The following is an 18756-nucleotide window of genomic DNA, read 5'->3' on the forward strand; positions in this document are numbered from 1 at the left end:
TTGTCTTTTCTCATATATGGAAGTTCACTTTTGCTTTTTTGTGTCATGTATAGTCAAAACATTGTTAGATGGTATGACTGATTTCACTTTTGAAAACTTAAGCCTCTGTTCTCTAAGGAAACAAAAGATTGTAGTAAAGTAAATCTTTCTTTAATGCACGTAAGGTATTATAAAGCTAACTAAACATTTTGTAACAAATTAAATGTTAACTCTAATATGTATACAGAAGGATAAATACTGATGGCTAATATTTTTTTCTTAAAATTCCAGATTTCTTTTGATGGAATCTATGCAAATATGAGGATGGTTCATATACTTACATCAGTTGTTGTAAGTTACCAGATTATCGGGGAGAGACTGCCTGGCGCGTAGTGCAATAAAGTAATTTCATGGTGTTGAAATGTAGATGAATGATTCTCACAGTATCATTTCTTAGGTCACAATCAGGATTATTTAGAAAAAACAGAACTCCATCCAAGCTATCGTGACTCACTATAAAAGCATTCTTGTTAACCCTACTATGTACAAAATAATAGTAGTAGATGACTGTCTTTAGTGCATTATTTTGTCACTTAATAGAACCAGAGTCAGAAATACTTACCTTCAGTATTTAAATTCATACTGCGAACTCTGAGCAAGGCCTCCTGAGGAATTTTGAGAATTCAGTGTATTGTTAATGTTTTAAAATTTTTTATTGTTCTATCAGTAAATACCTAATATGTTGAATGAAGCCTGATGAGCTATATAAAAAATAAAATGAAAGCAACTGTCCCTCGAGACTGGCTAGCACACTGTTTCTTTGATAAATTAATTGTATGTTTTTAGGGATCCAAATGTGAAGTACAAGTGAAAAACGGAGGTATATATGAAGGAGTTTTTAAAACCTACAGTCCTAAGGTAATTTTTACTCTTTTCTCTTTTTGTTGAATGTAAAACCCCATGAATCATCAACTGCTGTATGTTTGTATGGCTTCCTGACGGTGTCTGTTAGCTTCTGATTTAATAATTTATAGTTATGTGGACATGTTTGTCACATTTTCACGTTTAGTTACTTTACCACTTAGATTTTGCTCTTCAGTTTCAAATACTGATTATTTTATAAACTATTTTGTATAATCAAACTTGCTTTGTGGGCTTATTACAGTATCTTGACCTTTTCAAGCATTGTGGACCTGAAGAGGGATTGAGTGGTTCATTATTCTGTTCTTTATCACCATTAGTTTACTTAAGACAGACTATGGTAGCAGGGACCAACTTGTAGGTGAGAAGTATTTTGAATGATGGAATAGATAATAGGTCATATTTCTGAGAAAAAGGTATGATTATAAGATTCTCTTGAGATAGATTATTTTTGTCAAGGGCATTTAAGAAATAGTACCTCGATATGCTGAAGAATTCTTATATTTTATAAGTGTTTTGAATATTTACTCATGCTTCTCATTTTAGTGTGATTTGGTGCTTGATGCTGCACATGAGAAAAGTATGGAATCCAGTTCGGGGCCAAAACGTGAAGAAATAATGGAGAGTATTTTGTTCAAGTGTTCAGACTTTGTTGTGGTACAGTTTAAAGACATGGACTCCAGTTATGCAAGAAGAGGTGAATTTTGATTTCCTAAATATGTGTCATGGTTTATAAGATTTATTCAAAGACTTTATGCATTGATTATACAGACTTTTTTTTTTTTTTTTTTTTTTTTTTTTTTTTTAGAGTAACCTGATTAGGACAAATGGGAATTTTAATGCATTTTTGTTGGAAAATATTTAAAACTTCAGAGGAAGATTCCTTGATACTTTAGGATAAATCATGAGAGTTTGTGTTCTGTTAAAGTTTGTAAGGGATTTTCAGTCTATAGTTTCATGGTCAAGAATGCTATTGATTATACTCAACTGAAATTTCTTGTCCCATTTGGCCTTCAGTTCATAAACTTTTCATTTTAAGATGCTTATAAATAACACATATGTAGTTTTATCATGCTTATAGTTCCATAAATGTTATAGTTTTATGACCTGGAAATAACATAGGACTAAGAGAGAACGGGCAGAGAGCTATGGATAGAAAAACAATGGCTTAATGAAGATGAAAAAGATAAGTAGAACATGTGTATTTAAGAAAACATTCAGGAGGGGTGGAGGAGAGGAGAAAATGGGTGATGGGCATTGAGGAGGGCACTTGTTGGGATGAGCACTGGGTGTTATATGTAAGCGATGAACCACAGGAATCTACCCCCAAACCAAGAGTACATCTTTACACACTGTATGTTAGCCAGTTTGATAACAAATTATATTAAAAAAATAATAAAACATTCAGAGTATGGGACTGTTTTGAAAAACTAAAAGGGATGACATAGTTATATTAAAATTTAGTCCATTTCAAATGTCCATTGAGGAGGAAAATACGGGAATTACTGTTACTCATTTGGAGAGTATATGCAGTGCTGAGTGTTTAGTATCACATTGAAAGTCTCTTGGCAATTTTGAACTTGGCTCTAACCTTTTTTTTTAATGTTTATTTTTGAGAGAGTGTGTGAGACAGCGAGAGCGCATGTACACAAATGGGGGAGGGGTAGAGAGAGAGAGGGAGACACAGAATCTGTAGCACGCTCTGAGCTGACAGCCGAAGTGGGGCTCAAACTCACGAACTGTGAGATCATGACCTGAGCTGAAGTAGGACACTTAATCGACTGAGCCACCCAGGGGTCCCTTGGCTGAAAAATTCTTAAATTGATTTTTTCTGGTCAGATTCTATAGTCAATTCCATTGTGAGTTGTAACTCCCCACAGTTTTTGATTTTCATCATTCAGCTGTTTTTGTTGCGCTCATTTTTCTGCATTGTTTTTTAGAAATTACAAGCCACCAGAAAGTTAAAGCCTTTCCTTTGGACCTCTTAAGGTTCTCACCTATAGTTAGCTTGTTTTTTCAGAAGCTAGCAGTGCTAGGTACCTGTAACGGTTTGCAGTGCTGGAGAAAGCACTGTGTTCTGTTTTTGTACCTTCTCAAATGTCTGTGTCTCTGATTTACAACTCTTTGTCTAAGAGTCCTTCAATGGCCCATACAAGGAAACAAGTCTTTTTTTCGTTGCTGCCTTTGGAGTTGATCTTATTTATGCCTAGGACCACAAAATTATATTTATGCTTATACTGTTGAAGTATTTCACTGTTTTAAATTTAAAAATTGACTTTGGATAATAAGCTGAAAGGGAAAATACAGTTTTAGTTGAATCTAGTAGTACATAGCACTCTGGAAAAAGTATTGGTCACAACAACAACAAAATGTTCCTTACTCTGTTGGGTACCAGGCCATTTAGCTAATAGCCATTTACAATACGCTTTGTCTTTTGTTCTTAAAGTGAATTAGCATTTCCTAAATTTGGAAAGATAAATGTTACTTGGAAATATCTGTGGCATCCCATTCTTTGATCCTCTTCAAAATTAATGTCTTAAATTTTTTATTTTATTTTATTATTTTATCATGTCTTTATTTCTTAGGTAATTTGTGTTCATTGTAGAAAGCCAAGAAAAAGGATCAGAGCGACAACTTTGACACTATTCAGTACACTCATAACGGGATGGATGTATTTTGCTATACATAAAAATATAGTTTTCTTGATGAGGACATCCCATAGTGGAGTAATTTCAGGTATTTTATTTAAAGACTGTAGTGGTTTAGTGAATTACACAATTGTGTCCAGTGCATGGTATCCTGAAAATAGTATTAAGTCATGTGTTGAGGATTTCAGGTCCCTCTCTCTCTCTCTCTCTCTCTCTCTCTCTCTCTCTCTGTCTCTCTCTCTCTTTTTTTTTTAAACATTCATTTAAGAGAGAAAGACAGTGTGAGTGGGGGAGGGGCAGAGAGAGGGAGACACAGAATCTGAAGCAGGCTCCAGGCTCTGAGCTTGTTAGCACAGAGCCCAGCGTGGGGCTTGAACTCATGAGCTGTGGGATCATGACCTGAGCTGAAGTCGGACGCTTAACCCACTGAACCACCCAGGTGCCCGAAGGATTTCAGGTCTCTTAAGCCAGATTCTTAATACTGTCCTGGAAGATAGTATTAATACTATCCTTGCCCTCTATAAGTATTATTTTGGAGATGCTATTAGTATAGAAAAAACTTTTTAGGGTAATTAATTGGCATGGTTCATTAATTACAAAAAATTAAGACATGATCAAGTAACTTGGTAAAGTGAAGACACAAACCTAGCAGCTTCTAACCCCCCAACTCATGTTCTTGAACACTGTACTATTGTGACATAAATTATGTGGTCTCATTTGTTGTTTAGCTTAGTCAGAATAAGCCTGCATTTACCTTAAGGGATTTCCCCACAAAGCCAAAAGTAAACAAAATTCCTGTATAGTATAAATATGCAGATTATTCAAGATTCTTTTCTTTTTAAAATCTTTGGCTTTATTTTTGGGGAAACTTTTAAAAGTTAAGTTAGTATGGCTTTTAACTTCTTAATACTACTGATTTTAGTAAGTTTTTTTGTTTTACTAGGTTTTTAAAGTTGTCACATTTGTACACATATGCAAGGGAATAAAAGGCCTAGAAATAATTGATCTGTTTTTTATGATATGGGTAAGTTTCATGTGATCTCTTGAATGCTATACATGTTACCAGTTTGAGTTGTGGGCAAAATGAAGAGTAACTCTGCATTTTGTAAGCTGTGGATTCCTTTTGCACACCCACAATTAGACTGTCAGGTTATCGCTGGAAAATTAGTGTGTGTTTTATCCGTTATCTGAATTCCATTGCAGACAGATATGGGATGCTCTTATTTTCCCCTCTTCATTTTGCTATTTTGTAGGGCATTCAGCTGCTTTTTGTCTCTGCATCTTTCTGCTTTGGAATTGGCGTATGATCTCTACTCATTTTTTACTTTCCTGTTTCCAGTTTTCCTTTCTCACTTGATTTTCTCCTTCATTCTCTTTCTGCTTTTTCTTTTGCTGCTTTTCTCATATTTTGCTCTTTAATATCTCAACTACATTTTAGTTCTGGCTGCTCGTCTTTCTTCATTCTCCTAACTTAGGCTTCTTTCTACTGCTTCATTTCCTTAAAAGCGTTCTCAGTCTAGAGAACAGGGGCCAGCAAACTTCAGGCCTGTGGGCCAGATTCACTCATTGGTAAATAAAGTTTTATTGTAACACAATATACCTGCTTATTTTTGTGCTGTGTGTGGCTGCTTTCATGCTACAGGGGTAGAGTTGAGTGGTTGGAATAAGAGACTATATGGCTTGAAAAGCCAAACAATATTTATTACCTGGTCCTTTAAAAATCTTGCCAGTTCTTGTCCTAGATCTTTTTTCCTGCTACATTTGGTCTGTTAGGGCTGATCAGAAATACGTACTGTATTGTCTTTGGTGAAATAACATAGAATATACTTTGTCTCTAAACTCATGCTTTGACTCTAATCTAATACTGTGTAATTTCATTAATTCCTTATTTGTGACCATTCAAATTGGATTTACTTTGAAGAATCACTTTCTTTCCAGCTCTTTTGTCACAATAAGTGAAAAATCACATATGAGAAAATTAAGTTACTGGGAATGATCTCCATCCTCAACTATTTGCCCCCTCCCTTACCTACAACTTTATCTTCCCCTTGCCATCATTACTCTCTTTCCTTTGGTTTTAGTAGGTGGGATATTTCACTTCCTGTTCAATCTCAACTCCTCCAGTCATGCTTTTGACTGTGTTCCACCATTCCTGGGTTCTTGCTCTTTTCTGTCACCTCTGTTTCCAGACTCTTCAACCTCTTCCTCTCTAGTTGCTCCTTCGCTTTAGCCCAAAAACCTATTCAAGTCCCTCTGTTCCTGAAAAGAATTCCTTTTTGTCCTGTATTCTTCTTACTTACTATCCTGTCTTCTTTTCTTACTCAAACTTCTTGACTCTTAGTTTCTACGGACTCATCGCATGGTAATCTGCCTTTTTATATTCACAACTTACAAGCTTCTGGGGCTACCAGTAACGCCTCATTCATAGGTCCTCTGTACTCTTTTTCAGACTTAATATTGATTTTGGCACTGTTGATTTCGTCCTTCAGAAAGCTGCTCTTCTGTTTCTCATGTGTTTTATTCATCATTCCTTCTGTGCTCATTCTTGGGCTTTATATCTGTTAAAGTGCTCTTAAATGTGTTTGTGTTCCCAGTGTTTGTTTCTTTGCCCACTGCTCTTAACCGTGTATCAGTTGTTTTATACTCTGCTAATTTCAGTTACCATATATAAGCCTATTGCCAACATCTTTGTATATTGCCTTTACACCACGTTGTATTATAATTAGGTTTCTCCCCTATTATACTTTGAGCTTTGTAGAATTTTTTTTAATCCTTGGAGCCTAGTATAGTATTTCTGTGCATAGGACAGGCACAATTGTAAATGTCTGTTTTGAGTGAATGAAATTAGGACTTACACATACTTAAAAAAAAACAAACAACTATTTTATGTAAAGAGTGAGAAAACTATGGGGCGCCTGGGTGGCTCAGTCGGTTAAGCGGCCGACTTCGGCTCAGGTCATGATCTCGCGGCCCGTGAGTTCAAGCCCCGCGTCGGGCTCTGTGCTGACAGCTCAGAGCCTGGAGCCTGTTTCAGATTCTGTGCCTCCCTCTCTGTCTGACCCTCCCCTGCTCATGCTCTGTCTCTCTCGGTCTCAAAAATAAATAAATGTTAAAAAAAAAAAAAAATTAAAAAAAAAAAAAAAGAGTGAGAAAACTAGAAGCAGTCTTACATATACAGCCTGCCAGCAAATACTTATTGAGCTCTGGATTGTGTTCGTTGCTGTGCTTGTTGCTATAGACAGTACAGAGAAATTCAAGACTTAATCTATTTTGGGTCCCTTTTGAGAACTTAGTGAAACTGTATACCCTCACCCTAGAAAAAACTGTGCACATGGACTTTTACACTTAATTCTGTAGTGTTCACAGTTCCCTAGGGAGTTCATGTACTCCATATTAAGAAGCTCCGCTCCAGGCATTTTCGCAGTTGGAGATACCAAGGCATGTGAAGGAATTCAAGAAAAGTGGAATGTTAAAATTAGTGGCATTGAATTCCAAATAGAGTTCAGAGACATGAAGAATTGTATTGGTTGTAGTAGTTGGAAGAAGTTGGACTGTGAATGTGTGATAAGAGGGTAGTGAGAAAGTCATACAGATTATTTTATTCTGGTGTGGCACTATTGTGTTCTCATGTGGTTGTCCTGTAGCTCTATAGGGCAAGGTCCTACGAGTAACAGAGAATTATCTCTTCTGAAGGGCATGATATTAGGAATGCCATGTCAGTTATATCTAAGAAGAGACAAATCTCAGCTGGCTGTGACCTGGGAAGACTTAAATTCTGAGGATCAATTTAAATGTGCTCTAAATTCATTCGTGGGTGGTGTTCTAGTAGGGCAGTAGGCTCTGTAGATGGGCAGGAGGTGCTAATGTTGGACAGGCAAGCAGCTGTAAAGTTGAACAAGTGCTCAAGATCAACAGCCTGCCCTGTGGCAGGAGGGAGGGTAGGCCCTGTGGTGGGTAGGCAGATGGGGTGATGGATAAGCAGGTGGTCTTGGCCGGGGGCTATCCAAGGAGCTGTGCAGGAAAGCGCTGTAAAGAAGTTGGTGTGGGCCTGTGGGCTTTGGACTAGTTTTTTAGTGAGTCTGCTGAGTAACTGTTTTAATACTCTTCTGTTAAAACTGAACCATTAGAGAGTTTACTGTTTCAGCTTTGCTGTGGGCTAGTGAGAGAAGGATGTGTGCCCATACTGGGGCCAAGTAGTTAAGTGGAAACTTGCATTTACTGAGGCCAGTATGGAGATTTATACAGAGGTTATTAAGTTTAAAAAAAGAAAACAAAACATATATATATATATATATATATATATATATATATAGTGGAACAGGTGATGAAAACAAACAAACAGATACAGTAGAACAGGTGATAAAATAAACAGATATAGTAAAACGGGTGATGAAACACTAAATGGAGTAGTTTGAAGTACAATAGGGAAATATTGCATGTTTATTAAAATATCTGATTTATTAAAATTTCATTTCTTTATATGTTTTTAGAGCATATGGAAACTCTGCTGTATTCTTTCATGTGTATGCCAAGGTCAAAACAATAATTCTTCATTTATTAAAAACAAAATAGGGGCACCTGGGTGGGCTCAGTTGGTTAAGTGTTCGACTCTTGGTTTCAGCTCAGGTCATGATCTCACAGTTTGTGAGTTCAGGCCCCACATTGGGCTCTGTGCTGACAGTGCAGAGCTTGCTTGGGATTCTGTTTCTCTCCCCCTCTTTCTCTGCCCCTCTTGTGCTCACACACGCTCTTTCTCTCTCTCTCACAATAAATAAACAAACTAAAATAAATAAGTAAAAATAAAAAGCTAACAAAACCACTAGAATAAAATAGGATTTTATTTAGATAAACAAAATAAAAATATTGTTTAGTACTAATAAGAGGAAGGTCTGACTTAAGATACATATGGACATTACTGGTCACTGTTCAACGTCATTAATCAGCTACTGATATAAAAGGAGAACATTCTCAATAGGAACAGAACTTAGAAGAATGTAGAGACAAACATAGTACATGTGAATAGGCTGAAGATTTTTTATGAAAACACTGCTGAAGGACATAAAAGATTTTACTAAATGGAGAAAACGTGCTGTACGTTGAATGGAAATATGTAACACTTGAAAGTTGTCTTTTTTCCTCAACGTAATCGCTAAAGATAACATCTCTATCTTTATAGAAAGTGAGAAAATAATTCTTACGTTTATAAGGTAACATTTATTAACAGAAGAATTTGGGAAAATTTTTTCTACAAGACTCATGAAGGGAGGACTTGCCCTACCAAACATTAAAATGTATTAGCATTAAAACATAGTTGTCATAGTGGCAAAAAATAGAGAATCTAAAACAGAGGAAATTCATATGGGTGTTTTGTTAATATATGATAAAGATAACACTTTAAATCTATGGTAAAGATGGATTATTTAGGAAATGGTGTTGGTACAATTGGGGGGAATTAGATGCCTATTTCATACCCATCATCAAAATAAACCCTAAATGGTTAAAAAGAAGAAATTAAAAAAACCCCATCATGTAGAAATTCGAGAGCAAATTTGTGAATTTATATCATTTTGAGATGGGGAAGGATGTTATAAGCATGACCACCAAAGCAAAAATTTTTGCAAGACTTAGATGTGTCTAAAAGTATCATAAATTTTAGAAGACATGAGGGGTGCCTGGGTGGCTCAGTCGGTTAAGCATCTGACTCTTAATCTCAGCTCAGGTCTTGATCTTGGGGCCATGAGTTTAAGTCCCGCATCGGGTTCTGGGCTGACAGCTCAGAGCCTGGATCCTGCTTCGGATTCTGGTCTCCCTCTCTCTCTGCCGCTTCCTCTCTCACACTGTCTCTCTCTTAAAAATAAATAAACATTAAAAAAAAAAAATTAAAAAAAATTTTTAGAAGACATGCTGCAAACTGGGGAAAATCAAATAAAAGAAGTTTTACAGATGGCCAGTAAACGTATGGAAAGGTAGTCCACCTCACTGGTAATCAAAGAAGTGCAGTTTCAAAGTAATAACGATTTTTAATCTGTCAGCTTGCTAAATGGGAAAAGTGAGCAAGATTAATTACTGGCACATGATAGACAGTCAGAAAACAACTTACACTCTGTTAGTGGGGACCGTTTAAGTCAAAACAAGTAGCATTTTTGAGCTGTCTAGTAGGTAATTCAAATAAGTCCAGGAAGACAGTTTACTTGGCAGTATTCTGTAATGCTGATATACCCAGTTAGTTACTGTCTGCTTTTAGTTTTATTTTTTCTCTTGCTCTGTACGGTCTCCGTTAAGTCTCAGGAATAGCACATATGTAAAAAGTAGTAATAAAGCAGGACAGTGAGGGAATGTGGATAAATGATCTGCATTTTAATTTCTATTCCATTTGACTGTAAATAGAAATTGCTTTTTTACCCAGATCAAGAGAGTTTTAAGAGCATGTGCACTTGAACAGTTGTTCTAATTTACATAAGGACACTTTATATATTTGCCAACAAAACAGAAAGGTGTTTGTACAGCTGTAAGAATTGGAATTAGTTTTATTTACCAACTTTTTCTTTATTTCTCAACACTTTGCTGTGAAATTAAGTTGTTAAAAGAATATTGAATAGTAATGGCAGTTCAGTTCCCAAATTCTGTTTTTTTGCTTCCTGAACATTTCTGAATTTACTCGGCCCCCCCCCCCCCCAGGTTTTCGACAAAATCTTTCTTTCCATTTTCCTTTCTCTCTCTTTAACTTTTGAGATGAAAACAGTACCTTTTGTAAAAAAAATTGCTCTAACAGTGATTAGACCCGTTTCATTCTTTCTGATGGCAGAGATTAAAGACTCCTCCTCCCCTGTCAAAATGGAGCTCTGAACCAGGAGCCTAATGAAGAAGCTGAAAACTGTGTCACCATCCTGATACCCCTCTCCACAAAGTATCTTTCTATTGGCATCTTGTTAGAGTTTCTTTTGATCTCTTTTGGAGATAATATGAGAAATAGAAATGTTGCATTGTGTGGAATCTGTCACCTCAAGTTTTAAGCGAAACAAGCCTTACGTAGTGGGTTTCCATTTTATCTAGTTCTGTGTTATATTTATCGCGCTTTGCTGTAGAATCTGGTTTGCATTTGATTGTGTGGAGTCTTGACTATTGATGTTCATTTAGATCTTTTCAAAATTTATTTATTTTATAAGAGAGAGAACACAAGCACGAAACAGCAGGGGAGGGGCAGAGAGAAAGGGAGAGAGAGAATCCCAAGCAGGTTCCATGCTGTCAGTACAGCCCAACTCAGGGCTTGAACCCACAAACCATGAGATCTGACCTGAGCCCAAACCGAGCGTTGGATGCTTAACTGACTGAGCCACTCAGGTGCTCCTTCATTTATTTAAAAAAAAAAAAAAAAAAAAAAAAAAAAAAATTTTTTTTTTTTTTTTTTAATGTTTATTTCTGAGACAGGGAGAGACAGAGCATGAACGGGGGAGGGCAGAGAGAGAGACACAGAATCCGAAGCAGACTCCAGGCTCTGAGCTGTCAGCACAGAGCCCGACGCGGGGCCTGAACTCACGAACCGCGAGATCATGACCTGAGCCGAAGTCGGACGCTCAACCGACTGAGCCACCCAGGCGCCCCAGGCGCTCCTTCATTTAGATCTTTCAAAGAAATACGGTTTCTGGGTTTAAATTTTTATTGCTGATGCTTGGTTGATTTTTAAGTCTTCTACAGTAGTGTTTTAAATGGTAAAATTTCTGAAAATTTCAGTCCCATTTTTAATTCTCCATATTTAGATTTTTAAGTAAATTGCTTCTCAAATGTTATGTTACCAGTTGCAGTGTTTTTATGTTATGTAGTGGGTTAGTAAAAATAAGATGAAATATTTTATCTTAAAAATATTTTGCCTGAAGTTTAGAGAATCCAATATATACGTTTTATAGAGTTTATTAATCAGGAAAGTAAGAACTGCTTTTTTTTTTTTGAAAAATTTTTAATGTTTGTTTATTATTGAGAGAGAGAGAGAGAGAGAGACAGAGCATGAGTGGAGGAGGGGCAGAGAGAGAGAGAGACAGAATCTGAAGCAGGCTCCAGGCTCCGAGCTGTCAGCACAGAGCCTGACACGGGGCTCGAACCCACAAGCTGTGAGATCATGACATGAGCTGAAGTCAGACGCTTAACTGAGCCACCCAGGTGCCCCAAGAACTGCTTTTTTAATATTTAAGTTGTATATATTTTTCTCTCAGGGATTTAAAAAATATAATCATTTTATGTAAGAAGAATGTGAGGTTTCTTCATCATTAATGTATTTTGGCATAAATTAGTGTTACATAGAGCTACTGACTCTAAGCACTTTAAACTTTTGTTCAAATACTGTAGCATCAGAAGCATTTTTAGGGCCATTTATTGTGGAAGCCCTATACCCTGTGCACTTTCTAAATGTTGCATTGATTGAGATTGTCCTGTTTCCTACTTACATTCTAGGCTTTTCTATTGGGCTCCATATGTGGGACAGAGACAAATTAAATTGCAAGCTGTGTTTAACAAGAATGGTATTTAGGGTGTGCTGCTGCTGCTGCTGCTGCTTCTAATTTTTAATGTTTATTTATTTTTGAGAGAGAGCGAGCATGAGCAGGGGAGGGGCAGAAAAGGGGGGGGGGGACAGAGGATCTATACTGGGCTCTGTGCCGACAGCAGAGGGCCCAATGCAGGGCTCAAACTCACGAACTGTGAGTTATGACCTGAACGGAAGTCAGACGCTTAACTGACTCAGCCACCCAGGCACCCCAGGGTTTGCTTTTTCATATCAGTTCATTGTTTCCAGACTTTGGTCAAAAGGGTACTTGGGCCAGATCTCAGAAAAGAACGAAAGAAAACGATTTGGGTGGTTTGTTTTCTTTTTTCTTTTTCTTTTTTTGAGAGAGAGAGAGAGAGAGAGAGAGAGAGAGAGAGAGCGAGCGAGCGCGAGCACACAAGCTGGGGAAAGGGGGCAAGGGGGAGAGAGAGACAGAGAGAATCTTAAGCAGGCTCTGTGCTCAGTGAGGAGCCCAGTGCAGGGCTCAATCCCATGATCCTGGGATCATGACCTGAGCTGAAATCAAGAGTTGGACACTCAACCACCTGAGTCACCCAGAGGTCCCAGGCTTGGTTTGGTTCTAACTAGAAAACCATAGAGTCTGTTATTTTAATATTTATTAATTTAGTTTTAATACAGTAGGTGATGTTTGGACTGAAACTAAAGACTCCCAACATGATATGCTGTCCTTTTCCTTGGAGCTGCTTTTTGCTCAGGAAAGAATTTTTTTTTTAGGTGGCTTACTGTGTTTCAGAAAGCGTGTTATCGCTGCTTTCTTTCCACTGTATTTGCACTTTTGAAGTTGATATCCTTTAGATCTTAACCTGCTGCAGCTTTCTGATAGTCTCCATCTCCATTTTCTTGCTAAGGTTCTGTCATTTTTTCCTTGAGTGGTAAATTTACTTTGAGTTCTGGGACTCAGAAATTTTTATGGAAATCACAGTTAAAAAGTAAGTACTACTCTAGGCCATATAATTTTGTTGTCAGAGAACAGAGAATAATGACTTTTTTTTTCATAGTTGCATATAGTGATCAGTAAGAAGAGACCTCCCCCTGTCTTTTTTTTTTTTTTTTTTAAGGCTGCATTTTGAAGTTGTGTAGTCTTTGTATTATAAAGTGTGTCGCTATGCTTTTAAGTGGATGACATTCGTTTTCAGTCTTTCCAAGGTAGCTTTTACAGCAATGCAGTCTTTATTTCCATATGAGTAAATGCTATCAGATGCTAAAAGTGAATTATGTCCACAATAAAATCTGACTTATGTAATTTTTCTTTTAAAGGAATTTGAGGCTTTGTAGCCTTGAAGTTTTTCTGATTTTACCATTTGGTTGTCATTTCAAAAGAGAAGAAATGACTACAGCCTTAAGTCACCAGTTATGATTCAGTTTCTGAGATCAATTAGCACTGTCTGTAAGAAAGTCTGTATTTTACTACTAGCTTTAAACAAGATAGTGTGCAAAGACATTATTTAGGTACTTTATTTCAGGTTAACATAAAACAGATGATAATAGGATCACTGGTTTGATACATTATTACCAGTCAAATGTGCATTCATAGATTTGGATGCAGAGCAATAGGCCTGACAGAATAAGCAGTTGCCTGTTTTGTGACCAGTGTTACTTGAAAGTTGTCAAAATGAATGCCTGTTCAACTAAAGTTAGACAAAAATGAATGTGTTCCTCGCTTGAAGCTTTGTTCCTGTTGGTAGTTGTATTATTTTGAACTATCAGTACAGTAGGCATCAAGCCCCAAATCCTGAACACCAGGAAGCTCCTGCTTCTGTGTCATCTCTTGAACTGCGTGCCTGGGTTAAGGTCAGGACATGGCAGTGCAGGGTCCTGACTATCCTGAAGTTTCCCAGAAAGTGTATCTTCTGTCCCCTTTGGCCACATAGTTTTGCCAAGAAGTAAAGATTTATCTATTTAAATACTGGCATTTTCCCTCATTGCTGAGTCACAAGACAGCATTGTGGAAATAAAAGATTTCAAGCCCTGAAATATCTCCAGGTTTTGAGTTGCCTTTTGGTAAGGTAATTTTGGGGAGGGGACCAGGGTGACCCAGTCCTCATTTTTTGGACTGTTGAGAGCAATATTGGATTTTTCTTTTTTTTCTTTTTTTTTTTAATTTTTTTTTTTAAGTTTATTTATTTTTGAGACAGAGAGAGACAGAGCATGAATGGGGGAGGGTCAGAGAGAGAGAGGGAGACACAGAAACTGAAACAGGCTCCAGGCTCTGAGCTGTCAGCACAGAGTCCGACGCGGGGCTTGAACTCATGAACTGAGAGATCATGACCTGAGCCGAAGTCGGACGCTTAACTGACTGAGCCACCCAGGCACCCCTTGGATTTTTCTTAATAACAGTTTTATTGATACATAATTCACATACATTATAGTTCGTTTAAATTGCACAATTCAGTTTTTTTTAGTATATTCATAGAATCTGTCACTACAGTTAATTTTAGAATATCTTTACTCTGAAAAGCCCCACACCCTTTAGCAGTCAGTCCCTACTTGGTTCCAACCTCCCCAGCCCTGGACGACTACTAATCTTTCTGTCTTTGTGGGTTTGCCCATTGTGGATATTGCATAGTAATAGAATCAGAGAAAGGGGCACCTGGGTGGCTCAGTCTGTTAAGCCTCCGACTCTTGGTTTCAGCTCCGTTCATGATCTCATGGTTTGTGAGTTCAAGCCCAACATTGGGCTCTGTGCTGACCGTGCAGAACCTGCTTGAGATTCTCTTTCTCCTCTCTCTGCCCCTCCCCTGCTTGTGCTCTCTCCCTCTCTCTCAAAATAAATAAATAAACATAAAAAATTTTAAAAAGATAGAGTCATACAATATGTGGCCTTTTGTGACAGGCTTGTTTCACTTAGTATATGTGTTTAAGGTTTATCCATCCACGTATCAGTGAATCTTTTCATTGCCAAATAATAATCCATTGTATGGGTATACTACATTTTTATTGGCATATAAATAACATACAATGTTATATCAATTTCAAGTACCTCACATTGATTTCAACAATTGTGTACATTACCCAGTGCTTGCCATGACAGGTATCGTGTAGTCACCATCTGTCCTCATACATTGTTACAATATTATTGACTATATTCCCTATGCTGTACTTCTCATCTCTGTGACTTATTTTATAACTTGAAGTTTGAGACTCTTAATCCCCTTTATCTATTGTGTGCTTTCCTTACCTCCCCACTGGCAACCACCAGTTTGTTCTCTGTGTTTAGTTTTCTGTTTTTTGTTAAAAAAAAAAAAAAAAAAAACAACCCTTTTTTTAATGTTTACTTATTTGTGAGAGAGAGAGGGAGGGAGGGGCAGGAGAGGGAGACACAGAATCCAAAGCAGGCTCCAGGCTCTGAGCTGTCAACTGTCAGCGTGGAGCCTGACACAGGGCTCGAACCCATGAACTGTACAGTCATGATCTGAGCTGAAGTTGGATGCTCAACTGACTGAGCCACCCAGGTGCCCGTTTTTGGGGTTTTTTTTTGAAAAAAAATTTTAAAGTTTATTTTGAGAGAGAGAGAGAGAGAGAGAGAGAGAGAGAGAGAGAGAGCGAGCGCGCACAAGTGGAGGAGGGTCAGAGAGAAGTAGAGGCAGAATCCCAAGCTCTGCAATACCAGTGCAGAGCCCGATGCGGGGCTTGAACTCAAGAACCGTGAGACCATGACCTGAGCCGAGATCAAGAGTTGGACGCTTAACTGACTATGCCACCCAGGCCACTCCCCCGCCCCGCCCCGCCCCGTTTTTATTTTGTTTGTGTTTGTTCATTTGCTTTGTCTTTTATACTCCACATGAAAGTGAAATCATATGGTACTTGTTTTTCTCTGATTTATTTTACTTAGTGTAATGCTTTTTAGGTCCATTCTGGGTATACTACATTTTAGTTATGCATTTATCAGTTGATGGACATTTCATTTATTTCTACTTTTTGATTGTCATGAATAATTCTGCTGGGATCATTGATGTTCTGATTTTTGTGTGGATATTTTGTTTTCATTTCTTTTGAGCATGTACTTAGGAGTGAAATTGCTCGGACATATGTGAGAACTCAAAGTTTAACCTTTTAAGGGAACTGCTGGGATGGTTTTTGAGAGTGGCTGTGTCATTTTACCATCCCATCAGCAGTATGAGGGCTCCAGTTTTTCCATCCCTTCATCAGCAGTTGTCTGTCTTTTTTATTACAGCTATCCTGGTGGGTGGTTGTGAAGTAGTATCTCATGTGGTTTTGTTTTGCATTTCTGTAGTGATTAATGATGTGAATCTTTTCATGTGCTTATCGAAAGTGTATAATCTCCTTTGGAAGAAGGTCTATACAGATCTTTGCCCACATTTTAAATTAGATTATCTTTTATTACTAAGTTGTAAGAATTCCTTAAATATTCTGGATACCATTCATCCCCTTATCAGACATGATATGTTTTCCCCATTATGCGGGTTGTCTTTTCACTTTTGTGCTGGTGTCCTTTAAAGCACAGAAGGTTTCGGTTTGGATGAAGTCCAGTTTATCTTTGTTTTCTTTGTTGTTGTTTGTGCTTTTTGTGTCCTATCTAAGCAAGTTGCTTACTCTGAGATTATGAAGATTTGTTCCTCTGCTTTCCTGTAAGATTTTTATAGTTTTAACTCTCATATTTAGGTGTCTGATCCATTTTGAGTTAATTTTTACATGAAGTCTGAGGTAGGGCTCCAGCTTCATGGTTTTTTACATGTGCATATCCAAGTACGGTATTTTGAAAAGACTGTTCTTTTTCCCATTGAACTGTCTTGGCACCTCTGTTGTTGAAGTTACATTGATTATAAATGTAAAGATTTATTTCTGGACTCTCAGTGATATCCCACAGATTTGTATTATCTGTCCTTATGCCAGTATTATACTGTTTTGATTACTGTACCTTTGAGTAAGTTTTGAATTCAAGTGTCAATCTTCCAAGTATGTTTTTTTTCAAGATTGGCTGTTCTGAGTCCCTTGCATTTCCATGTGATTTTAGGATCATCTTGTCAATTTCTGCAAAATGACAGCCGGGATTTTAATAGGGATTGCATTGAATCTAGAGATAATTTTGGGATATGTTACCATAAATCTTCTAGTCGAAGCACATAATACATCTTCCCATTTATTTAGGTCATCTTTAATTTTCTTCAGAAATGTTTTGTAGTTACCAGTGTACAAGGTTCACGCTTCTCTTGATAGCTTTATTCCTAAGTATTCTATTTTTTTTTGGATAAAAAATATCCAAAATGGGGGCGGCTGGGTGGCTCAGTCAGTGAGGCCTTCGACTTCAGCTCAGGTCATGATCTCACAGTTTGTGGGTTCGAGCTCTGTGCTGGCAGCTCAGAACCTGGAGCCTGCTTCAAATTCTGTGTCCCCCTCTTTCTCTGCCCCTCCCTTGCTCATACTCTGTATCTGTCTCTCAAATATAAACATTAAAAAAAATCCAAAATGGAATTTGTTATTGTAAATGGAATTTAAAAATTGTTTCTTGTTTTCAGATGAGAACAGTATTGTTTTACAGTCTTTATACCTAATGTAAATCTTTCTTTTGACTCTTAGTAGGATAGACACTAAATTTTGAGCTTTAAGTGAGAACATACTTTGAGCTTGTCTGTTCTGCTTCAGTATTGCTTATTTATTAATTTTCCACTGATTATGCCATTTATGCACGTCTGCTTTGTAAAATTCCTTGTCTGTAATAACCAAAACAACTTTGTAGTTAATATTTTAGAGGGTCAGATATTTGTTGTGTTTCAAAGTAACAGTATTTTATAAAACACCTTTTGGAGATAAAAGCCAAAACTTTCTTTCCTTTGAAGCAAATGATAAGTAAGAGTGGACAGCCTAACATATCTAGTCTAGAGTGAGTCTTAGAGACTATGTAAGCTGAGCTGGATTTATCCTTTTAGCCCACAGTACACTTCCGAAGTAGTCCCATCTTTTCCATCCATCCTTTTTCTTGAACTGCTTGTAGTGAAATAACAGACACAAGGACTATTTTGGCTTATGTTTGGGAAGAAAGTTACTGTTTTCTTCCTTGTACCTTGCTTTGTAAACTTTTCCTTGATAATGTCACATCCTCATTGTTTTCTTCCTCTCTGTTTCCCTGGATAGTTTGTATCCAAACATTACTGTAATTTCCTAGTTAACTTCCTTCCAGATCCTGGCACTTCCAGTCAGTCTTGGACATTAGCACAAAGAAATTCTTAAGCATTGCTTTTATTTTCATTTCTTAAAAATCTACAGTATCCCCTGTTGCTTACACAATAAAGTTGAGATGCTATACCCTAACATTCAGGGCCCTTCCCAGGGGAACTTCTCTTTTTTCTTTTTCTTTTTTTATTAAAAATTTTTTAAAAAATACTTATTTTTGAGACAGTGCAAGAGACAGCGTGCAAGCAATGGAGGGGCAGACAGAGGGAGACACAGAATCTGAAGCAGGCTCCAGGCTCTGAGCTGTCAGCCCAGAACCCAACGCGGGGCTCGAACTCACGAACTGTGAGATCATGACCTGAGCCGAAGTTGGACGTTTAACCGACTGAGCCACTCAAGTGCCCCTTTTTTTATCTTAGTGTAAGAGAGAGAGAGAGACCGGGTGGAAAGGGACAGAGGGGAGCGGGGAGAGAGAGAGAGAGAGAGAGAGAGAGAGAGAGAGAGAGAGAGAGAGAGAGA

General features: G+C 37.5%; 1 protein-coding gene across 18 annotated transcripts in view; it reads left to right on the top strand.

The window, feature by feature from the left end:
- ATXN2 (ataxin 2) overlaps nucleotides 1-18756 on the top strand; it is a 146813-nt gene that overhangs the window by 34974 nt on the left and 93083 nt on the right. For all 18 annotated transcript variants that reach the window (XR_005781110.1, XR_005781103.1, XR_005781099.1 and 15 more), the window contains exons 3-5: nucleotides 271-330; nucleotides 826-897; nucleotides 1447-1597. Coding sequence is in view for 6 of the 18 variants with exons in the window: in XM_040443872.1 (XP_040299806.1) it covers nucleotides 271-330; nucleotides 826-897; nucleotides 1447-1597 (283 nt within the window). In the remaining 12 variants the exon portion in view is untranslated. The remainder of the gene's footprint in view (nucleotides 1-270; nucleotides 331-825; nucleotides 898-1446; nucleotides 1598-18756) is intronic.

The sequence above is a fragment of the Herpailurus yagouaroundi genome, unplaced genomic scaffold, assembly GCF_014898765.1.
Source record: "Herpailurus yagouaroundi ecotype Mexico unplaced genomic scaffold, PumYag 191, whole genome shotgun sequence".
NCBI lineage: Eukaryota > Metazoa > Chordata > Mammalia > Carnivora > Felidae > Herpailurus > Herpailurus yagouaroundi.